The sequence below is a fragment of the Vicugna pacos genome, chromosome 34 (genome assembly GCF_048564905.1).
Source record: "Vicugna pacos chromosome 34, VicPac4, whole genome shotgun sequence".
In the NCBI taxonomy this organism is placed as follows: domain Eukaryota; kingdom Metazoa; phylum Chordata; class Mammalia; order Artiodactyla; family Camelidae; genus Vicugna; species Vicugna pacos.
Window position 1 is genome coordinate 21,812,119 of NC_133020.1, and position 24,098 is coordinate 21,836,216.

General features: G+C 60.3%; 1 protein-coding gene across 3 annotated transcripts in view; it reads left to right on the forward strand.

Moving 5' to 3' along the window:
• The window catches only part of CACNA1C (calcium voltage-gated channel subunit alpha1 C), a 360,468-nt gene that overhangs the window by 192,342 nt on the left and 144,028 nt on the right, over positions 1–24,098 (forward strand). For all 3 annotated transcript variants that reach the window (XM_072954550.1, XM_072954552.1, XM_072954551.1), the window contains exons 4-5: positions 19,180–19,319; positions 22,650–22,789. In XM_072954550.1, the coding sequence (XP_072810651.1) occupies positions 19,180–19,319; positions 22,650–22,789 (280 nt within the window). The remainder of the gene's footprint in view (positions 1–19,179; positions 19,320–22,649; positions 22,790–24,098) is intronic.

Genomic DNA, 24,098 nt, shown 5'->3' on the forward strand with positions numbered 1-24,098 from the left:
GCTTTGACCTCTGACCCAGCCGAGCAGCGCCGGCTGCCCGGGCTGCGGTCCTCCACGACCCGGCTGAGACCTCGGGCCCCTGAGAGCGGGTGAGTGGTTGTCACCAGGCCTTGCCCTGCCACCACCTTTTAAATTTCTGGGGACCGCAGAGCAGCCTCCTGTGGCCAAGGGCTCTGGCGTGAAGCGAGGCCTCTCCCGCTATGTACCGTCTCGGTGGTGGTTTTCCCGAGGCCTGGGTCCAAGCTTGGCTGGGCCTCACTGCTCGGAAGCACGCGAACACTTAACGAAACCAAACGGCCGACAGACCCCAAGCCCAGGAGTCTGGTCACGTGCAGGCTGGAGGCCCGGGGCGCTTCTGGGCTCTTCTGTGCCGTGCGCCCTTCTCCCTGGGGCCATCCAGCCCGTTTGCCCTTCTCAGCTGTTTGGCGCTTGCTCACCTCGTCCTCGTCGGATGAAAGCTTCAGACGCTGCCCAGAGCCGAGCACCCAGGCACACGCACACGGCGCTCTGCTCACAGCGCCTCCGAAGAGGGATCCCGCGGAGACGCCCGGCTGCCCGTCCACTGGCCGGGACACGCGCTGCCCCGTCCCTGGTGAGGTTCGACCTAGCAGAGCGACGGGCCTGTTCCCGCCTCTACACGTAAAGGCGTCGCACTGAATGAGCTTTCCCAAACCACCTGCCCCACGTCTGGACGGGTGTTCCCCCGCTTTGAGCAGCCGAGGTGCTTTGCTGTAAACCATGGGCCCGGGAGGAAGGCCGCGGCCTGGCCCGGGGACAAGCATGGGGACCTGACCATGTGCCCTGGTGGAGGCCGGCCCTGCCCCCCCCCCGTCCCCATCCTGGGAGGCCGGCAGGGCGGGAAGGGCCCTCAGCTCACCGGCCACCGCCTGTCTGGGTGACGTCCCGCTGCGGCAGCCTCCTCCAGCCCGCAGGCTCACGCATGTCTTGGCCGCCGTCTGACTACTGCTGACGTGCTCTGAGGCGCCTGTGAGTCGGTGACCATGCGGCCAGCCATCCTCGGCCCAGCTCCTAGGGCCGTATTTTGGAAATGCGATCTGATGATGCAGGTCCCTTTCAGAAGCCTCGTGGACTCCCAGGCCGGAGGGGCGGCCTGTGCCCCGAGCCCAGCACATGGGCCCTCCCGTGGCCCTGCCCACCCAGGACGCCCGGCAGCCATTCTGAACCCCGTTTCTCAGACGTCCCCCCGAGCTTGGCAATCTGTGCTCTGCTTGGAGGCCCAGCACCACTGTCCTGGAAGGCAACTCAAATGTCACCCTTAGTGGCGCCTCCCCTGACCAGTCCCCACATGGGAAGCTCCGTCCGCAAGAACCCGCCGACCAGTGCTCCCCACCTGTGTGCCTGCCCCCCCAGACAGAGCATCCCCAGCTGGGCTCACGTCCCGTCCCTCACCGTTGCTTACTGAAGGGCTGGGAAGGCAGACCAGCCAGCAGGCCCCGGCTCGGTGCACCTCCCCCACGGGCTGGCGCCCTGGGCTGGTCTAACCCCTACTGTCCCAAACCTCTAGTCTTCTGAGGCCTCCTGGCCACTGCCTCACGGGGACTCCTGGGGCGGGTGGGGTGGCCCCACAGCCCGGCCCCGGACACCGCAGGTGCCGGCTGGCCAGCTGGGTGCCCACATCGCCGGTGCGTGTGGCTTGGACTCTTCTGCCCTTCCGGGGTGTTGGCCTCCTCGTGGGGCCTCAGGGTGGGGATGGGCTCCGCCTCCCCGGGCCAGGGCCAGGGCCAGGCCAAATGGGCAGGTGCTCGGGGCACTGGGTCTGCGGGATGGGACGCCCGGCCCCGCGGCCCAGCTGTAAGGCAGGTCCCCTGGGTGTGGGCCTCCGAGCTCTTTTCCTGTTTATCCGAAGCTTCACGATCAAGGTTGGAAGAGTGGGTTTTTGAAGAAAAAGCTAAAGTTGCCTTTTTATGCTCGTGCTCCATCAGCCACCCAGCCGCGCTCCCCCAGATCTTTATTTGGCATTTTTCGTACGGAGTCCTCTGGTAGCGCTGAGTCAGATGAGACAAACGGCCCTCCTGGCTAGCTGCAGATTCAGGGCCCAACAGCAGGCCCACCGAGGAGGACGGACCTGCACTTCCAAGGGGCCGGATGTAGCACGTGGGGGACTTGCGTTACAGACACCCTCGCAGTAACACGTTCTCATGGCTACGGCCTCATCCGGCCGTCTGACAACCTGCGAGGCGAGTAGGTAGGGCAGGGGTCCCCTCCAGACACGGGGGACTGAGGCGGTGGCGTGAGGAAGGTTCCAGAGCCGGCCCACGGGGCGCGCCAGGGCTCTGTCCCGATCCTGCCTGGGCAGACGCGCGCTGAGGTGGTGAAGGACGGACAGGACAGGCCCCGAGCCTGAGAGCGAGTCCCGGCTCCCGCTGCTTTCACTCGGCTCCCCTGCCGACCTGCTTACCCTCCTGAGCCTCCGCCTCCCACCGTTAAACGCGCGTAATAAATGGCAGTTACAGGATGACTGTGAGGATCGACTTAAGATCCGCAAGGCAAGCACTGACAGTGTGTCTGCCGCACGGAGAGCGCCGAGCCTCTGCTTCATAAAACTGCAAACCCGGCTGTGCGTCAGGGGCTTCTGTACCACGGCCCCCCTTTCTGCAAATTTCCGAGTGTCTCCGTGATACAGAGGAAGAGAACAGGTGTCACCTGGTTTTCTGTTAATTGAAGGAGGCCCAGACGTGGCGTGAGCCTCCTGACAGCGGCTGGAAACCCTGGCCCAGAGCGTCGTGGCCGTGGTGCAGGCGTGGGCGCTGCGCGTCCAGCCTCCGGGCAGAGCGAGAGTGCGAGCTGATCGCAGCGTCTCGGTAACCAGGGGGCAGTGCCAGCCCCAGGTGCTGGAACGTCCTGCTTGAGGAAACCGTGGTTTCCGCCTGGAGCTGGGTCATCAGCCAGGCAGCACCTCACCTTCCTGACAGTCTCTCTTACTGGCTGGCAGCGCTCCAGGCCTCTCCTCTCTTTCCCGGCGCCTTGAGGATGCTCGTGAGGTGAGGGGAGGGTGCGTGCACGCAGCAGGGCTGGAAGGGAGCCCCAGCCCAAGGGCGCAGTTTGGAGCCCCGCCGTGCGCTCACTCCCTGGGGCCAGAGCCAGGTGGGGCGCTCCGCAGACGGGAGCCAACCAGCTGGAGGAGGCGGCGGGAGGTCGCCTGCGGGCCACGTGGATGCAGAAAACAGAGGCCCTGGTGTCCCAGGACTCACTCTGCCACGTCCTGCTGTGTGACCTTCAGCAAGGCACCGAGCCTTGCCGAGTCTCAGTGGCCCATCTGGGAAATGGGGATGCTGACACGGGCTCTGACTTCCTTGCACGTGGACTCCATTTATAAATCGCACAGCACTACACTGATGTTGCAGGGGACTGGAGGCGACCAGGTGTGCCCTGGCCGCGACGGTCCAGCCAGCCTTGGGGGTCCTGGTGTCGGGGGGCCTCCCGGGCCCGGTCCTGGGGCCACAGCGGGGCCCTGCAGCTCCCGCACTGTCAGCAGAACATCGCTCCCTTCAGGGTTTATTCTCTTTTCTTAGTTGTGGTAGAGCTGACTTACAGTGTCGTGTTAGTGTCGCGTCCAGCAGAGTGATTCAGTCACACGTCTGTTATTTGTTCGTTCTCCTTATAGGCTGTTACAAGCTATTGAGTGTATCTCCCTGTGCTGCACAGCGGGACCTTGTCGTTCACTTGTTTTATACACAGTAGCGCGTGTCTGCTAATCCCGGGCTCCCGTTTCCTCCCTCCCCCTCCCGAAACCGCAAGTTTGTTTTCTGTGTCTGAGACTGTTTCTGCTTCTCAAGTAAGCTCATTTGTATCGCTGTTCTAGATTCCACGTGTGAGTGACGGAGGACTTACTGAGCCGTGGTTTGAACCGTTATCAGTCACAGTACGTAGAGGATGACGAGTGCACTAGGGTCTCCTGCCCGCTGGACCCTGCTGGGAGCAGGATTGTTCTGTTGTCTGTGAGGGTGAGGGCCGACAGGGCAGGCATGCGGTCTGGGAGCCGGGGAGTGGAGCGGCCTCGTCGGGGCCGGGGAGGGGACCTCGGGGGTTTAGGTGGCAGCAGGCGCACGGCGCACGGCGCACGGACAGGGCGTGGGGCCGCCGTGACGGGAGATACGCGACTTTTCTCAAAATTCTCACAGGTCGACCTGTGTTTCATGCCCTTAACCCTTTCTGACCGGGGTCGCAGCCCCCAAATCAAGCAGAAGCAGACCCAACCCAGCCGAAGATCCGTCTGGTGTTACGGACCCGGGTCCTGCCCGCAGCTGCCCAGCCGCGTGGGTTTCCGGTGCCTCGTCTTTCGGGGGCGGGGGCTGCAGGTGGGGGTGTTTCCGAGGGCCCGGCCCCAGGGGGTGGGGGTCGGGGAACCCGACGCCGCGTGGCAGACAGCCCCGCGAGGCCGCAGCAGCCGCTTCCGGCGCTCTCCTCTCCCGTCCTTTTTTTCCCGTTTAATTAATTTAAACTTTTTTGATTAAATGACAGCTTTCATCACTCCTGGCAGCTGCAGAGAGACAAGATAATTTATAGATGCGCTGACACTGTGTGATTAGGACTCGTACGGGAATAACAGATGAGCGGGGACTCTGAGCAGCCGCCCCCCCCACCTGCCGGCAAGCCCTGGGCAGGTGTCCTCTGTGTCACTGGGGGAGGCGTGGAGCCTGCGGCGCCTTCCCTGCCACCGACCCTTAACCACAGCCCTGCCCGGACATCCCGGGGGCTTCCTCAGAGCTGCCTGTTGCTCTTCGGGCAAACGCTTAATTCCTTAGAGGTCCTCTGGGCAGAACTGCCTCGCCGGTCACGGGGCACCCCTGGACTTGGTCCAGCCAGTGGGGCGGTCCTTCCTAGCCGTGAGCGGGTCCCTGTCCCCCTCCGGAGGCCGTGTTGACACTGCCGCTGTCTGTGGGCCTCGCTGGAGAGGGCAGAGACCCTCCTCCCAGGCCCCCAGCAAAACCGTCATTGCAGCGCCACAGGGAAGATGGGCGTCTGTCCGCCGCCCTCGAAACTGCCGGGGCCCAAGCCCCTCAGGACGCACCTGTTACCACTCCCTCGTGTCCGCCAGAGGGGTTCGCGGGCGGAGCTGAAACCTCTTTCGGGTGAAGCGAGTTTCCCTTGGCCCATCCCCTCGGCCTGGCGCCCCAGGTGTTCCTCTTCTTCGCGTGGAGGACACTTGCCCAGGCCAGGGGGCCGCAGAGGGCCTTCTGCAGGCAGGGCCGCTCTGTGGGTTTACAACTAGCATTCACGGGCAAGATTAAATCAGGGACGTGCGACCACGTGGAGCCCTGAGCGATCACGTGCTGAGCCGGGCAGTGAGACGTCCTCCTCCTGCTGTGCGGGGCCTCCCCACGTGGCTGGGGGTGAGGGGCACACCCCCCCCCCGGACGGAGAGAGACCCCAGGTTCCAGAAGATGACGTGGGCAGACCACAGTAAGATAAGCGAGGTACCTCACCTGCTGGCTGATTGCCTGTTAGAGGGGAAGAAAGGAAGCAGCTGAGGTTCCCAGTGAAGGATCCCACGTTTGTGGCTGGGTTTTGGTGGTGGTTCTTTGCAAAGAACTGAACTTGTAAGAGACGGAGAGGAACCGGGAAACGTCGCGCTTTGGGATCTCGGGGAGGCGTATGTGCCGGCCGCGCTCCCGGGGCCCCTCGGTCGCCTGGCGCAGTTCCTCGCAGCAGCAGGTGTCCCGCAGACACACCGTGAAGGGCTGGGGAGCACCCCCGCCTCCCTGTGCCCCCCTCACAGCCACTGCTGCTGGTCTGGACTCCCTGGAGGGGGGTCCACGCCCGGAGGGTGGTCGGTGGAGGGACGTGGACACCTTCTGCTGATCCGAGGCACCTCATGCGTTTAGGATTTTTAAATTTTTAAATAATTATGAATTCACAGAAGCTTCCCGAGGTAGAGGTCGCTGTGCCCCAGGGTGACATCTGGCATCGTGGCAGTACAGTGTCAAACCTGGGACCTGGCTCGGTACACGGGCTGTCCCTTGTGTGGATTTGGGCACAGTCAGGACACAGGGCTGCCCGTCACCACGAAGGTCTCCGTCCTGCTGCCCCCCTGAGTCACGCCACCCTCCCCCACCCGCTTCTGTCAGTTTGTCGTTTGAGGCTGTTGTGTGAATGACTACGCTAGTGTTACGTTATGTACACGCGGTTGGCCCGTCTGCCAGGACTCGGGCGTGCTCGGCAGGCGCTCTGCCGCTGAGCGGTGCCCACCCCCCGGCACTGCCTTCCACCAATTCTGACGGGCCGCGGCTCCTTTACCGCCGCCCCCCTCCGCTTGCGGTGTGGTGGCCGTGGGCACTCCCCCCACGCGCAGGGGCCCGTTTGTGCTGTAACGTTGGTTTTAACCAGCAAATGTAATTTGGAAACCCCCGGGGAGAGCGGACATCTGCAGGATTTGCCCGCGTTTTTGCTCCTCCCGCTCCTTCCTCCTGATGATCTAAGGTCCCTTTCTTTCTAAAAAGTTTCCTTCCTTTCTATTCAGAGAACTTGCCTTCGCTGTTGGGGAGGCAGGCCTGCTGGCAACGCATCCTCTTAGTTTCTCTTCGTCTGTGAAAATGCACGGGTTTCCCCTCTCGCTCGAAGGGTCTGCTGGTGTGGAACCTGGGCGGGCAGCTCCCTTCATTTGGGGCTTGCAAGCGCCGTTTCCTGCCGGCTGCCGCCCGCAGTCTCTGACGAGAACCGTCCACCTGGACGGCCTGCCGCTCGTTTCTCTCCCTGCTGCGGAGGGGTTGCTTTGGCCTTGGCCTTCGGGAGGTGGACAAGGATGCATCTTGGGGTGGGTTCATCCTTTTCTGGACTCGCTCAGCTTCTTGAGTCTGTCGGTTTATATGTGTTGCCAAGTTTGGGGAACTCTCACTGTTACTTTTTTGAACACGTCTCCAGTCCCACCCTCCTTCTCTCCGCCTTCTGGACCTGACGACGTGGACGTGGGATCTGTGGCCGTGGCCCTGCGGATCTGAGACGCTGCTCACTTCTGCTGTCCGTCTGTTGTTCATGCTGGGTGGTTTCTGTTGTTCTGTCTTCGAGTTCACTGATCGTTTCCTCCGTTGCTTCCGTCCTGCTCTTGAGCCCATCCATTAAGCTTTAAAATTTCTTTCCAAAATGGCCACGGGGTCCACGGGGAGAGCAGCTTCCTCAGTGAGGGGCCCTCTCCTCCCCCAATGACCCAGCACAGCCCCCACCCGACTCTCGGAGCGCCTCCCACCACGGGGACGGCAACCCCATCGGGGAGAGTGAGCGGACACCGAAGACTCTGTCCCGTCCACTGGCAGGTAGACACGCCCTGCATGCAGGTCCGACAGGGCCCTGGAGTGCAGCTGGGGTGTCTGGGGGGGCCTTGGCCCACCCCCCCACCAACACCAACCTTACAGGGAGCCACGAACCCAAGCAGACACCTGCTACTGATGCTTTCAAGCCCCCCCAACCCCACCCCCCTCCTGGGACCACCCCCCAGCCCCTACAGCCAGCTCTGCAGGGGGACAGGCTCCACGCACAGCGTGAGCTCGGGGCCTGGACAGGGTGCTCCTGGGCAGCGGAGCAGCCGGCCCAGGTAACGTCCCAGCACCGCCACCGCCCACCCAGCCTACTGCAGTCCAGAGGAACACTGGGCACCAGACAGGCCATCTCCGGGGCCTGGACCCGAGCAGAGAGGAAGTGCTGGCCGCTCCCACACAGCCCCCATCAGGGCCTGGCGCCCTGGGGCAGGCGGACGTTGTGGAGTGAGTGCGAGGAGGCAGCACTGAGGAAGGACTGAGGAAGGACTGAGGAACACCCAAATCTGACAATTGGAATGTAGGTGCAGCTCCTGCGATAAGCTAAGGGGCCGGGAGAAAGAGACACCGGCAACGCCAGTCAGCGCTGGGGCCTGCCCGGCGCTCCCTCGGGGAACGAGTGAGTGAGTGAGTGAGTGAGTGAACGCAACCTGCTAGACTGTGGCCAAGTCCTGGCTCTCCCTCCGCCCGCCCTCCCGCACCCTCCCCTCTGCTGCGTGACCTGCCGTGTGAGCGCACTGCCCTGTCAGAGGAGGCACCTGAGACGGAAATGTGGACTCACGGGCGAGGACGTGTGTCAGCCCGGCTCTGATAGACGCCACCCCCCGCTGTCGCAGAGCCCGCAGCGACGAAACCACTCACAGCAGGACCGCTCAGCTGCTGGGCCTGGGCTTCGATGCCGCCCTGGCCAAATCCAGCCCCGTCCAGCTGTCTCTCTCCCGTCCCACTGCCACCGGCCCCCGAACCAGCGTGCGGTGGCCCCCGCCCCCGAGCAGGGCTCCTTCCTTCCTCTGCCCGAGCCGCGTCCCACCCATCCCGCCTTGCCGTGAGTGTGTGATTTCCTCTCGCGCTAAACGTGAGCCCCTGAGGAGGAGAGACCGGTGGACGTGAAGTCACCCGCCCGCCCGGCTCCCAGGGCCCTGCCCTGCGTGAGGGCCGGGCAGCGGGGCCTGGAGATGCAGGCAGGACAGGTCGCTCGACTCCTCTGGGCCTCGGTTTCCTCATCTGCCGGGGGGAACACCCGTCACCGTGGGACGGGAGCACGTGGATTTCCGGGGTCCACGCGTGGCAGGTGCTCCACCCCCTTTCTGTCCTCACCTCACTGGCTCCATCACGTCAGCATTTCCTTGAGAAGGACTAGCACGGCGCCCAGGTCCTTGATGATTCAGCACTTGGACTGGGTGTTTTACTGAGATGATCAGAGACTCAGGCACGTGTAAACTCGGGGGGAGACGCGGGCTTCCCGTGGCAACGATTTGGGTCCCTGTGCTGGGGTCACGTGGGGGAGCCCCGTGGCCACAGGGGAGGGAGGACCCTCGCGGGGTCCTTTAAAGTCGCTGCAAAGTATTGGCTGTGTTCCCGTGCTGTACAATGTATCCTCGTAACTTCTTTCATACGAATGGTTTGTACCTCTTAACCCCCTGCCCCCATCTCACCCCTCCCCCTCCCCACGGGTATCCACTAGTGTGTTCTCTGTATCTGTGAGTCTGTCTCTTTTTTGTTGTATTCACTAGTTTGTTTTATTCTTAGACCCCACATATAAGTGATAACATTCACACTCCTCTGTCTGAGTTAGCATAATACCCTCCAGGTCCATCCACATTATTGCAGGTGGCAAATTTTCACAATTTTTCATGGCTGAGTAGTATTCCGTTGTGTATGTATTCAACATCTTCTGTATCCGTTCACCTTCCGATGGGCACTTAGGTTGCTTCCATGTCTTTCCATGTACAAATAGAACATTGGGGTGCACGTACCTTCTTGAATGAGTGTTTTCATTTTTTTCAGATTTATACCCAGGAGTGGAATTGTTGGGTCATACGGTAGTTCTATTTTTAGTTTTTTGAGGAACTCCCATACTGTGTTCCACAGTGGCTGCATCAATTTACATTCCCACCAACAGTGTAGGAAGGTTCCCTTTTCTCCACAGCCTCATCAGACTTTCTGACGATGGCCATTCTGACCGCTGTGAAGTGACACCTCGTTGTGCTTTTGATCTGCATTTCTCTAAGTATTTGCAGTATTGATCATCTTCTCATGTGCCTGTTGGCCGTCCTTTTGTCTCCTTTGGAAAAATGTCTGTTTAGGTCTTCTGCCTATTTTTTTATTGGGTTGCTTGTGGGGTTTTGATACTGAGTTTTATGAGCTGTCTGTATGTTTTGGATGGTAGCCCCTTGTCAGTCACATCGTTTACAAGTATCTTCTCCCCTCTGTAGGCTGTCTTTTCATTTTGTTGATGGTTTCCTTTGCTGTGCAAAGGTTTTTAAGTTTGATTAGGTCCCATTTGTTTATTTTTGCCTTTATTTTTTTGCCTTGGGGAGACTGGTTTAAGAAAACATTGCTACAGTTTATGTCTGAGAATGTTTTGCCTGTGTTCTCTTCCAGGAGTTTTATGGTGTTGTTATTTTTAAGCCTTTAAACCATTTTGAGTTTATTTTTGTATATGGTGTTAGAGAACGTTCTCATTTCAGCCTTTTACAGGTAGCTGTCCAGTTTTCCCAGCACCACTCGTTGAAGAGCCTGTCTTTCCTCCATTGTATATTCTTGCTTCCTTTGTCGTAGATTAATTGACCATCAGTGTGTGGGTTTATTTCTGGACATTCTATACTGTTCCATTGATCCGTGTGTCTGTTTTTATGCCAGTGCCGTGCTGTTCTGACGGCTGTAGCTCTGTAGTGTAGTCTGAAGTCAGAGAGCACGATTCCTCCAGCTCTGTTCTTCTTTGTCAAGATTATTTTGGCTATTCAGGGCCTTCGGTGTTTTCATATAAATTTAAAAAAATTTTTGTTCTAGTTCTGTGAAAAATGACATTGGTGTTTTGATAAGGATTGCATTGAATCTGTAGACTGGGTAGTGTGGTCATTTTAACAAGATTGATGCTTCCAGTCCAAGAGCATGGTATATCTTTCCATGTTTGGGGCATCTTCAGTTTCTTTCACTGGCGTCTTACGGTTTTCTGAATACAAACCTTTTACCTCCTTAGGTAGGTTTATTCTTAGGTATATTATTCTTTTTGATCCTGTTTTAAGTGGGATTGTTTCCTTAGTTTTTCTTTCCAATAGATCACGGTTAGTGCATAGAAATACAACAGACTTCTGTATCCTAACCCTGTATCCTGAACTCACTATGAGCGCTAGTAGTTTTTGGTGGCATCTCGAGGATTTTCTGTGTATAGCATCATGTCGTCTGCAAACAGGTGTTTACTTTACTTCCTCCCATCCAGTTTGGATCCTTGCTACTTCTTTTCTTGCCTTATTGCTGTGTCTAGGACTCCAATACTACTTTGCATAAGAGTAGTGAGATTCAGCATCCTTGCATCGTTCCTGATCTTAGAAGAAGTACTGTCAGCTCTTCGCTGTTCAGTGGGATGTCAGCTGTGTGTTTATCATATGCGTAGTATGATGAGGTATGTTCCCTCTCTGCCCACTTTGTGGAGAGTTTTGTTTTTATTATAAGTGGATGTTGGATTTTGTGAAAAGCTTTTTCTGCATCTGTTGAGATGATCGTGTGGTTTTTATGCCTCAGTTTGTTACCGCGGTGTATCACCTTGATGGATTTGAGGCTATTGGCCCATCCTTGCACTCCTGGGATAAATCCCACTGGACGGGGGTTTATGATTCTTTGAGTGTCGTGTTTGGTTCAGTTTGCTAACATTTTGTGGGTGATCTTTGTGTCAGTGATACTGGCCTGTAATTCTTTCTCTGTGATGTCTTTGTCTGGTTTTGGCCTCCTAGAATGATTTTGGAAGCGTTCCTTCCTCCACAATTTTTTGGAATAGTTTCAGAAGCTTAGGTGTTAACTCTCCTCTAAATGTCTGGTGGCATTCACCTGTGAAGCCATCTGGTCCTACATTTTTGTTTCCTGGGAGCTGTTTTGAAGGACTGACTCAACTTCATTTCTGGCCATTGGCCTATTCATGTTTCTGTTTCTTCCTGGTTCAGTCTTGGGACATTGTACGTTGTTAGGAACTTGTCCGTGTCTTCTAGATTGTCCGTTTTGTTGGTGTGTAATTGTTGATCTCTTAGGATCTTTTGTGTTTCTGCGGTGTTGACTGTAACTTCCGTTTTCTGATTTGATTGGTTTGGGCCCTCTCTCTTTTTTTCTTGACGAGTCTGGCTAACCTGGGGGCAGGTCTATGACTTTTGTTTATCTTTTCAAAGAACCAGCTCTTAATTTCATCGATCTTTTCTACAGTTTTTTTAAAAATTCTCTATTTCATTTATTTCTGTTGTTATCTTTATTTCATTCCTTCTGCTAACTTTGGATTTTGTTCTTCTTTTTCTAGTTCCTTTAGGTGTGAGGTTTGGTTGTGTATCTGAGATTTCTCTTGTTTCTTGAGGCAGGCTTGTCTCACCACAAACTTCATAATGAGAAAATATAAAGGCAAAGAATAGAAAATAAGGTTTTCTCTCCATGGCGCCTCATGACGCCCTCCCCTCTCTCCGCGCTAGTCTCCGATGGCGCCTGCCGCTCTGTGACCGTCCACCCCTCATCGTGGCCGTGCTGAGACGTGGTGAACTGGGCAGTAAGCAGAGTACCTTCTCTGTTTCTCTACTTGGGGGAATCCATCAACAATTAGGCTGATTTTTCAGCTTTGCCATCTAGACACAGAAAACACTCATAAATCTCCCCAAGCAGAAATCAGATGTAGCCCATATAACTACCAGCAAGGAAACAAGGTGACTCCTCCTCCGTCAGAGGCCCACGCGCATTCGGAATCGGTTAATTAAACTCCCACAGGAGCGATGTTGACGGTGAGGAGGAGAAAGAGGGGAGGGGCAGGGGGTTCACAGACCTGGTGCTTCCGGTGGGAGGTGCGGGGCTGGTCCCACCAGGGGTCTGCAGGGAGAGTCACGGGGAAGCGGAAATAACCCAGTGCTGGTGTCACCCCTGCAGACAAGTCTGTGACCCCAAGGGGGGCCTCGTCCTTTCTCAGCAGAAGAGTCTCCCTCCTTCCCCCAGGACCCTCCCCCACCATCCTGCAGGAGGACCGCACCAGGCCATCCTTGGGTCAGTGTACCTGCAGGGAGCAGGGGCGTGGGGGGTGCTCTGGGAGGCGGCCACAGTTCCTAGTTCACCTGAGATAATCCCAGCTTACACCTGTGTCTCCAGTAATTACTAGCAGTGCCCTCGTCACTCGCAAAACCGCCCTTGTTTGGATGATAAACCGTACGGTCGCCCTGCGCGTCCGCAGGGAGAGTTAGGGTTTTAAGTCAGCACTGACAGATAGACGTCATTGCCTGGAGCGCTGTGTTGAGAAGGATTCTGAGGTCATGTTGTGGGGTCGGCCAGTGACTTAACGGTGATGGCTGAGTGGCATCTGCCAGCGGGCCGGGAGGGGCGGGCGGCCCTCCCTGTGTGACGCAGCGCACACCGGACGAGGGTCAGCAGGTGGGGTTTCACGCCCGGCGCTGCGTCATCCTGGGGGCCGCTGCTGTCTGACTCTGAGCCACGTCAGCCCCAAGGTCTCCTCCAGCCTACTGAGTGTCTAGTCTCGTGTCGAGTGGGACACTGCGTGACGCTGACCCCCGAGGTCCCTTCTGCCCCTAGGATCGCGTGGCCCTGAGGTGATTTTATGAGCTGGTTCTCTGCCCTGAAGGGAAGCTACGCTTTGGGTGATCCAGTCGGCCTTTCCCCAGCAGTCGACGGTCTGCAGAGTGCTTTCATATCTGTGCGCACACGCACACGACGCAGGCTGTGCTCACCCTCCTCGTTCTCTGGGCGGAAACGCCTCCTGCCGACGAAGGCACAGAGTCTGCGTGGTCTGGGCGAGCGATCCTCTCCCTCGTCCGTGGGGATGGGTGCTGTGACCACGTCTGGGCGCTGGTGTGACGTCAGAAGGACATAATCCACACAAGGCGCTGGGGGGGTGGTCAGGGTTTGGAGCACCCTGGGTAAAATCGGTCAGCAGAAGAGATGGTGGTCAGGGTGGGGTGGTGGTCACCAGCTCGTGAACGCGCCTCCTCCCAGGCGCTGTGACCCAGGTGTGTCTGTGACCCCGCCCGCACTGCCCCACCCGCCGTGGGCGCTGTGCCCCCGTCACAGGCAGCACACGTGATGCTAGGACGAAGGGTGTGTCTGAGGAGATGTTGCCCGTCTGGCACTGGGAGGACAGGAGCTACACTGCCCCCTCAGCCTCAGAGCCTCCGGTGAAGGGGGCGCCGGGGAGTTGGGTGAGGGGACCCCGCCCGCCCGCGCTCCCCCCTCCATGGACGTTGGCCCTTCCTTGTAACTGGCACACTCCGTGGGCCTCACAGGTCAGGACGCCCCCTCCACCCCAGGCACCGTCTTTGGCATCAGGGTCACCGTCAGTGTCACAGATGGATGCCCACAACCTGTGTTTCTCCACTTTCAGTGGGTCTGCGCACAAGTCAAGCAGTTTGCAAGAAACAGTCAATTAGCTGAATTCTGTGTGACTCCGTGAACGCAGCCGCCGAATTGAGAGGGGTGGGGGGGCAGAGGGGTGGGGGGACGCAGGCTGGAGGGCCCGAGGGGGGGGCCTAAGGGGAGGGGGGAGACGCAGGACAGGCTGTTTTCACCAGCATGAGACAGATTCTCTCCTTCTTTCTTGGATATTTGGTGTCTTGGCTAAAAATATGTCAAGGGAATGGAGTCTTGGGGGCAGAGAGATGGGGGAAAGTGGCCCTTTGCAGGCAGCTCGGGCAGGGGTGGAGCTGGGGCCACGTGCAGTGGGCGTGAGTCCTGTGCTGAGCGGAGACACAGACCTGGGCCTGTGGGTGGAGCTGGAGCCCCAGCCCCGGGAGACCTGGGTGCTCCCACGCGGAGAGGCTCCACCTCCCTGCTCCTGCAGAAGGAGAAAGGGCATCCCCGTGCAAGGGGTCTCCCAGCACCCCTGCAAGGAAAGGGGCAGGGAGGAGTGGGCACCAGGGGCCCCACGGGGTGCTCAGCGCGGGCCCCGCTGCTCCAGGACCCCTCCCGCCTCTTTGTCTGGTGGCCCCGAGAAGCCTCGGGTCTGTCTGGGGTCACTTCCTGTGGGCTGTCGGGGGGGCTGTGAAGGAAGGCTCCCCTGTGCGGCATCCAGGCCCCAACTGCTGTCCCAGGTCGGCTGCCTCTAACTCCTTGGGAGACTGGGCTGGGGGTTCCCCCGTTTTCCTGATCTGTGAAGTGGGGGACGACTTGGTCAGATCGCTCCCAGCCCCGGTGCCTGGTCCTTCTTCGGGGTGCGTGGAGCCCGACAGGGCTGTCAGCTGGGGCCCCTGTGTCCCCGGCTACCCACCCCCAGGAGCCCCCCTGCACCCTCTGGCCACGGCCAGACGACCGGCTGAGGGCGGGGGAGGCGTGTGCAGGGCAGGGAGGGGGCCGAGCAGCCGCCGCCAGCAGCCCCCAGGGCCAGGCCAGCACAGCGCTGGCGAGGAGGGAGATGGCTGTGCACAGACAGAAACAAACGCCGGCCGCCCGTCCTGCGGCTGGAACCCACGGGGCTGCAGAAGGTGGTGCTGGACGCAGCGTGTAAGACGGCTGAAACCTGCTGTTCAGCAAAATAAAGGCGGCTCCAGGATAATGGGCGCAGCGTGAAGACAGCTCTGGACGCGCAGGACAAGGACTGGCCACGGTCCCCGGGGGCAGGGACACCCCCGCCTTCCATGTTCCTCATTTCACCCCAGGTTTTCTTAAATTTCTGAGTGAGATTTGTTATCTCTGCGCTTAGAAAGTAAGATGATCTAGATTATAAGAAAGGGGCCCAGCCGAGGGGACGGCAGGGGCAGTGGGGTGTGAGCTGTGAGCGGGCGGAGGACCCAAGAGAGGATAGAGTGGTGGGTGGGGGCACATGGGCAGAGGGGCACCAGGGGAACGGCAGACCTTGACTTCGCCTCCGCCGTTAACCTTGACAGCTGAATCATTGCCGGCTCCCAGCCTGGACTGGACGGCCCCGCTGGCGCAACGCTCAGCTCTCTGTGTCATCCTGCCCCTCCACCACCGCTGTTTTGTCCACTGTGAAGACTTGGCAAAGGCTGAAAGCACAGGAAGCCGGGATTAGCCGAGGCCAGCGCGGGGCGGAGGAGGTCGCGGGAACGCGGAGGGAACGCTTCCAGGGGCACGGTCAAGCCCCGGAGGCCTGGGAATCGAGGGGCCGTTGGCCAGAGGGGAGTTCTACCCGCTTCCAGCTGGATGTGCCTCTCTTGGGCTCGTGTTCTAGAAAGCGTTTGTTGTGGGGGCGGGAAGATGAGGTCAGGCCCAATGAATCGCCGGGGGACCCAGGACACGGCTCAGGGCTGGGGGCCAGGGTGCCGGGGAGAGCGGACCCGCGTGGCTATTTTCAGAAACTCGTTGAATTTCGAGTCTTGCCCATCAGTGAGCCTTGGAGACACAGCCTGTGAAGTTAGTGGGTCAGAAGCTGAGTCTAAATATAACAAACCTATAAAACGTGCCATGAGGCTGCGGATGAAAGTCCCAGGTGAACAGCCAGACGGCTGCCTGGGCGGCTGCCAGGAAGGGCAGGAGGGCCCGGAGATGCACCGCAGCCCCGCGCTGGGATGGGGAGGCCCCCGGCCCGCGGGAAGTAAGAACACACAGGCCGGACGGAAGCGCCAGGCAGGGAGGGCATGCTGGGAGGAGACCGGTGCGGAGGCGGGAAGGGAAGATGCAGGCAGGGGGCCGGAGCCTGATGAGCTGGGAGGGGGGAATCCCCGAGAGCTCCTGGGGGAGGGCGTGGAGGGGAAGAGATTCCGGAAAGTGCCTTGCCCAGAAATGTCTTCATCCTCTGAGGGTCATAGGAGCACACAGTGGGAGAGAAACGCCAGGTCTGCAGCCCGGGCTCCTGACGCTGGGTGCTGTGGGGCTGCCTCTGCCTCCCTGCTGGCCTCTCATGGGGCTGTCCTGCCACCACATCTGCCCCCTGGCATTTGTCTCTGTGCCCGGCGCCATCCCAGGAGCCCCACACAGAGCGAGGCGGGCTGACCTCCGATGGGTCTGGGCTGGTCTCTGCAGACCTCGCCTGAGACGGTCATCTGAGGTCAGCGCCTCCTGCCTGGCCCAGAGCAGACCGAAGACTGAGCGGCGTTTGTCCCTGTGGGCAGGGGCGCCTGCTGTCCCGGCTGGGGCTGGGCGAGACCGTGCTTGGTTTTAATGCTCAGCTTAGCGTGAGGGTTAAAATGGCCCCGCTCTGGTTCCAGGTCAGTTTCCTCCGGGGAAACCTGGAGCTGCGGGTAGCACCATATTTACTTTAATGCTTAACTAGTTCCTCAACAGATGAGAAACAGACCCAGGGAGGGGATAAAAGAAATGTTCATGTTGAGATGTAGGAAGTCGTCCTGGCTTACACACGCGTTCACCTGAATTTGACGCTAAATAATGAAACAGCTTGTCTGTGGCCCGTCAAACACACACGTACGTCTGCTTTAATTATTAAATAAAGGGCACACTGACCGGAAGTAAAAAGCGTCCTTGTTAAAAATAAAGACGAAGCGCCCTCTGCCCGGGGTGCCCGCTCGTGTCCTCCCAACGACGGCGCTCCCGTCCCAGGCGCCGGGGCTGCGCCGGTGAGCCCTGCACGTGCCGGGCTGCTCTTTTTTTTTTTTCTGGGACCTTGAAGAACTGTCTCCCTGATTGTTACTGTTTCTTTGTTCTGACAAGATATAAAGTGACTTTTCCAAAGACATGGAGCTGCTTGGTGTCAGAATCAGGATCATTACCATCAGAAATCATGGAGTCTGACGCATAGACGCTCCCAGTGCGGCTGGAAGGCAGGGCAGGGGGCGTGAAAGGGGAAGTGGGGGAGGCAGCCTGCGCCCCCGGGGCGAGGCCGCCCACTAGTGCTGGGAGACGCCCTGGTCCCGGGAACGGGGGCTGTCCCTGCTGAATCTCCTGACGTTTCAGACGTGGGGGTGACTGTGGCCCAGGTGCCAGTGGTGGCCCCAAGAGATGAGCAGGGAGAGGGAAGGGAGGGGGTGACCAGGAAGGAAGCGTGGGGCAGAAGCATCAGGAGGAAGGGGAAGTGGTGGGACGAGGCAGGAGCTGTCGGAGGGCGGGCCCTCGCCCCAGCCCCAGGTCTGGAGTGGGGGGCAGGGTCCTCCAGGAGCCCTGGCGTCCACCGCCCCCACCCGCAGGCGTGAGCATCTGCATCTGGGCACATCCAGGCCGACGTCCGAGCCTTGTCCTCTCCTCTGCGTCTCTCACGCCCCGTCCACCCTTCCCAACCTCAGCACAGAAGGGAGGACCGGGAAGCAGTCTGTCCCAGGTTGGCTTCCAGAGTCGCCCAGTTCCCGAGATCACAGAAACGGCGGGTCCCTGCTGAACACCGGCGCATCCCCAGGACTCAGGCACGAGGCGGCCGTGAGGACTGTGAATCCACAGGGCCAGGGCACCCGGGCACCACCGGGCATCAGTGGGCAGCCTCCAGCAGACATGCCGGTCCCCATCCTTCAAGGTTTCTATGGCAACATGCGAGCTGAGAAAGGATGACCAAGCCACTTCACTTGTTTACTTTTTTTGTTTGTTTCTTGCTTTTGAAGAGGGAGTTGGAATTACTTCTGTAAGGGCCCCCACGCCTCTCCTGCCAGGGTCAACACAGTGCGTTTCACAAGAGCGGTGCCCCACTCACACTCACGCTCACACACGCTCACCTGCCGCGTAGAGGACTGTGTCCCAGACTTTGTGACCACAGGCACCTGCCCCTTCCCTGGATTCTTGTCTACACCCTCCCCCCTGGCTCCCTGGACCCTCTTGGCACCATCTCAGACCCTTAAACCGTGAGGCCGGGGGAGTCTGACCCGCTGTGTCTTAGGGGATAAGTGGGGCCGGGGAGAAATGTCTGCAGCACCTGGGGAGACGGAGCAAAGCGCACGGGCCTTGGACGTCGGGTCAGCAAGTCTGGCTCCCGTCCTGGGCGTGCCCCTCGCTGGCCTCCGTTTCTCCCAGAACCCGGTGAGAGGCGGGCTGGGGGCTCAGCACGGGGACAGTGTGGGAGGAAGTGCTCGTGGGAGGAAGCGGTGACTCAGCACGAGTAGGTTTGCTCCGACTGAGCTGGCGAGTCTGTCCTGCCAGGTGTGGGCGCCCGGGACACAGCGACATCCCACGGCAGAGCCCCTCCTCGGAGGCAGAGCGAGGAGGAGGCTGGCCCCCCCGGCCCGGTGCCCGCCTCCATCCTGGAAACGCGGGGTCCCTGCTGACCCGACCCGGTCTTTGGATAGAGAGTTTTGTTTTCTCAAAAAGAGCGTCATCTCTCACGTCGGGGACAGTGCCTGTGAGCAGCTGCCCCTGACTCAGTGGCTCTGAGAGATTTTCCGCTCTCTGCTTCTCAGCGGCTGTGGCTTCGGGGTTTGTGACTCAATCTGTGGCCCTTTCCGTCTTGGCCCCGTCTCAGCACCGTCTCCCGTGCCGTTCTCAGGTGGCTCAGGTGTCGTGTGCTCCCTCCTGAGAAGGTGCAGAGAAACACTCGCTGATTAGTAAGGTGCTCTCAGAAGTGTGCAGCTTCTCTGCCACCTGAAGTCCTGCATTTTAACAGAGGACACTTAAAGACTAAAACCCCCGTAGAGCCCTGTGGATGGGAGCTCTCGCGCGGAAGGGACTGTGGGGTCTGGGATGTGGCCCCGGGGCCCCCCCATGGCCCCCGGCTCCGACCACGGCGGGGCCGCCTTCTCCTCCACCGACCGAGAGACCTGCCGGCTCGGGACTTCCCAGACCCCCGGTCTCATGCCCGTTTCCCGCCCTCTCTGCCTTTGCTTCCCAGGAGCGAGTGGAGTACCTCTTCCTCATCGTTTTCACTGTGGAGGCGCTGTTAAAAGTCATTGCCTACGGACTCCTCTTCCACCCGAACGCTTACCTGCGCAACGGCTGGAATCTCCTCGACTTCATCATCGTGGTTGTCGGGTAAGGACCCCTCCCCTCCCCACCGTCAGCCAATGCCTGCCCGTCCGTCCGGATCTGCGTCTCCTCTGACCTGGTCATGGCAGCCCTGGGCTCCAGGCCAGACGAGGGCATCTATTAAAAATCACGTTGAATCCAGACATTCTCCAGAAGGACAAGGACTGTTACCTGAGAACAACCCTGCCGCCGCTCCCACCTGCACGCCCATGCCCACACACGCACACGTGCACACAGGCACACACACAACACACAGGCACGCATGGGTACACACACATACATATGCACACAGGCACACGTGCACACATATGCACACGTGCACACACATGCACACATGTATCGGGGTCTTCTAGTGGAGCCTGGGAGCCGAGGAGGTGCCTCTGCCTTAGGACTGATTGGTCCCCAGCCTCCTCTGGCCCGACAGCTCCTCGGGCAGCTCCCTGGCCCTGTGGCCGAGTGGGCTGGCTGGGCTGGAGGTGAGCCTGGAGGGCTGGCACAGTGGAGCCTGGACTCCCACCCCACCTCCGCAGGGCCTGTGTTCCGTGGCCTCCAGACACCAGGCTGCTCAGGACAGGGGGCGACAGGAAAACAGGGCAAGGAGGGGCCAGGGGTCTGGGACCAAACACACTACCCCAAACATGCTTCTCCACTGCAACGTGAGGTGCGTAAAGTCGGCGTGGGCTCAAGAAAAAGGTCACAGAGGAATCTTGAGGCAGCCTTGGAAGTGATGTCCTCCTCATCAGGGTGTCAGGGAGGGCTCTCTGGGAGGCGTTTGTGCCGAGCGGGCCTGGCTCGCCACACCGCGTGAGACGCGCTTTGCTAGGTGCAGCCGCCCAGGTTCCGGTGCCGCGTCGTCTGCCGAGGGCGGGCGTCTTCCCGGCGGGGGCCCGGCTGCTCCGAGCCCACCTGCCCTTCACTCTTGCGAAGTTCCCGCAGCCTCTGGGGCCCAGGTCAACGTGGCACTAGGCTCATCCCAGGAGCAGATTTCCAGGGGCCCCTCCCGGCTGCCGCCGCGTGGCCAGAAGCGAGCGGGGAGCGCCTCCGGCACGTGGACCCGGATGCTCCACGGGGCCCTTTCTGATCATTTTCTTGGTTCCCGCAGACGGTCGAGGATGCCGACTCTGCCCCGCACGGTCCCTGCACCCTCTCCCGCTTCCACCCCTGAAGCCTTGCACACACCCGCCACTCCCCGCAGCCCACCCCCGTTCCGGCTCAGTAGACCTTTTCTGTGAGAGGCCACACACCGTTCTCAGCCTTGTGAATCAGGCAGTCTTGGTCCCAACTTCTCAAGTCCGTGGAGGAAGCCTCGGGATGTAAGCAGTGTCACCAAATCCCCGTCAGACGTGCCGCAGAGCAGGTGGCCCGGGGCTGCCCTAAGCCCGCGGCGCCGTCCTGGTGCCGCCTTCTCCCCCGGCTGTCCCCGAGGGTCCCGCGGGCCTTACGGGGTTCTCTCTCTCCCCCAAACAGTCAGGGGAGGCGCCCCAGGTCCTCTTATTCTGCGTCAGACCAGCGTCCCTCCCCCCAGATCTTCCCGTCCTGGCGTCTGTGTCTTCAGACACTCCACCCGCTGCTCCCCCGTTGCAGCCCTGGGTCACTCCTCCTCCGCCCCGCACGTCCCGCCATCAGCCTCCCGCAGCCGCGTGCGTCCTCGGTGTCTCCTTCCCCGGGATGCTGACTCCGTCCTGTCTCAGCTGCCCACTCCCAGGGGCACAGCCAGGACCCCGCCAGGACCGTTCACCACACCCCGCCGCCTCAGCCGGGCCTCCTACCCTCTGGATGGCACCACCCGTCTTTCCAGCCCCCTCTGCCCTGGCCGCCGGCAGTCTGCTCCTCCTGCACCTCGTCCGGCTCCCCCAGCCCACGTGGACGCCGTGCCGCCCTTTTCACCTCTCTTGCCTCTGCCCCCAGCTGCCCTCGTCCCCGCTGGTTTCCTTGCTCACGTGGACAAGCACCCGCCCTGTCTGGGCCGCCCAGCTGGACGTCCGTCTGGTACCTGAGCTGGGCCACTGGAGGAGGTGGAGGAACTCACGGGGCTGGTGGCTGCAGCCACCTCCTCGTGACCACCTCCTCCAGCGGCCGGGGTGACGCCGGCAGCCCCACTGCACGTCCCAGCCTCTTCCGTGCCTCTTACAGACCTTTGCTGACCCGTCAGGCTTCCGGGACCCCCTCCCCTTTCACAGCTCAGCTGATGCCTCGCTACCTGTTTCACTGAGAAAACAGGTGCAGAGGACATTCCGTCTGCGCCCATGACTGCGTCTGTACCCAGGCCACGCGCCTTCCTCCCTGAACCCATCACCCGTCCCGCCGCCCGGGCGCCTGCCCCCTGGGGGCCCGGCCCTTCCGGGAGCTGTCCCCTCGCTTCTGCGCACCCGCTGTCTCTGTCAGACGGTCGCATTTAAAGTCCAGCAGGCAGAGCTCAGCTCCGCGCCCTCTTCCGGGAACCGCCTGTTTCTTCTAATGCCTTTTGAGCGAAATTCCTCGGGAGGGCTTGTTTCTGCAGGACCCTCCCCGGCAGCCACGGTGGCCGCTGGGCTCTGAATTGAGATGTGCTGTAGGTGCGGGTGTCAAAGACTTGGTGCAAAGCAGGGAGTGGCAAATAGCTCGCTAAAAATTCTGTACTACAGCTGAAGCGGTAATATTTTGGTTACGTTGGATTAAATAAAAGCTGTGATCACGGTTCATTCCACCTGCTCCGTTTTCACCTTTCCAGTGAGGCTTCTGGAGGATTTAAGCTGCACAGGTGGCCGCGCCTGTGGCTTGCACTGTTTCTGTTGGGCGGGGCTGTCTCACACTGTCCTCTGTCCTCTTGAATGTGAGTCTGTTAGACTTCTGTCCCTGCCCCCGCCACTCCTCCAGAGCAGGTGTCACCAGGGTCCCCGAGGTCGTCAGGTTTCCAAGCCCGGCGGTCAGTTTCCTGTCCCTTTCGCTCCAAGTCGGTGTTTCTGGGACCACTGTTTGTGCCCAGGTGTGATCCAAGCCGGGGGGCTCGTTAGGAGAGAGGAGAGGGAACGTGGTTCCTGGTCACACGGGGGGGCCCGGATGCTGTGGGGGAGGGTACCGGAAAGAGGGCCCTGGCAGCAGCCCCCACCTGCCTCACTCTCTGCCCAGGCCGTCAGCTCCCACCGAGGGGTGCCCGCGGCCTCGCTCAGACCCTCCAGGCAGAGGGGCCCACCCTGAGGGACAGTCATCTTAGGAGGGCCTCGGGCCCTGCCACACACCCAGGCTGGGTCCTGGCTGGTGCACCTGCAAACTCTGCCACCCCCGGCGTCCCCCGCAGACCTCAGCCCCGTCGGGCAAGCAGGACGCTGACTCTCCTCTCCGCTTCCTCTCCTCCAGGCTCTTCTCTGCCATCTTAGAGCAAGCCACCAAAGCGGACGGGGCAAATGCACTCGGAGGGAAAGGGGCTGGATTCGACGTGAAGGCGCTGAGGGCGTTCCGCGTGCTGCGGCCCCTGCGGCTGGTGTCCGGAGTCCCAAGTGAGTAGGAGCGCTCCTGTCACGTGTGACCCCATCCCCGACCCCGCTCTCCTGCGTCACTCGGGAACCTGATTTCACGTCGGCTCCTTAGCCGTGAAGGACCCGGCTCTCCTGTGAGCCCCCCGCACCGCAGCCCCCGGCCTGTCCTCACCGGGCCCCCCGCAGGCGCATGGCCGGAGGGAGGCAGCGGCGCAGGGAATGCAGCCCGGGGCCCTCTGGGCAGCCCCAGGCCCTGGGCGGGGGTTTAGGTGCATCTGCAGCAGAAGAGCCGTGAGCTGATCCCCGAGGCTCGCAGGGTACGCGAGCCAGCGGGGTTTTCTGTCTGTGTCTTTCCCGAGAGCAGCCAGAAGAGCGTCAGTGGAGGTCCAGAAGGTTCTCTCTGCCACCCCCAGCCCTCTCCTCCTCTCGGGTCACGTGGGGCAGCTCCAGGCAGAAGCCCTGTTTTTGGACTCATCGCCTGGCAGTGTGACGACTGGTTTTGCCTGAGAGTGGAGGGCGCAGGGCCCTGAGCAGGGCAGGAGGGCGCGGGAGAGACTGTCTGTCGCGTGAGGCTGGAGGCCGCGCTGCGTTCCGGGCTTAACGGGGTCCCACGTGTCCCCTCGCTCCCGAGCACGCGGGGAGGGAGCACCCGCCTCCATGTGGTTCTCGTGGCCGAGGGCGGAGGGCGGAGCCCACAAAGGAGGCGCACGGCTAAACCGCACACCCGTGTCTCAGGCTGTTGCTCAGCGTGGCTCGCACCCCAGCTGCTCCCGTCCCAGTGGCCAAGGGCTGTCATCGTCCCAAAGAGGCTGCGCAGGTAGCCGCAGAGAAGGTGGGGGCGGTGAGCCCAGCACACTCTGCCCCGAAGCCCTGGGGGCTGTCGTCGGCAGGAACGGTTGCGGTCGTGAGGGGCAGAGACGCGCTTTTCTCGCGTATATACACGTATATTTCTCTTGTTGAAGTAGTCGGTTTACAGTGCGGTGTTGGCTTCTGGGGTGCAGCACAGCATTTCAGCCTCACAGGAACAGACACGTACCCATTTTCATATTCTTTTTAACGATAAGTTACTACAAGACATTGACTGTAGCTCCCTGTGCCGCACGGTGTGAACGTGTTTTTCTGTTATGTATGTATTAGTATCTGCACATCTCGAGATCCTTAAGTAGAGAGGAGGAGGTGGGTGGGCGGAGTGGCGGGGCTCCACACAAAGGGGAGCGCCCATCAGCAGAGCTGCGCTGTGGAGGCCACGGGCCCTCCACCCAGAGGGTGGAGCCGTGACGCTGCCCACCCCTCAGGTGCGAGGCCCTGCCAGCCCCTGCCCCGAATTCAG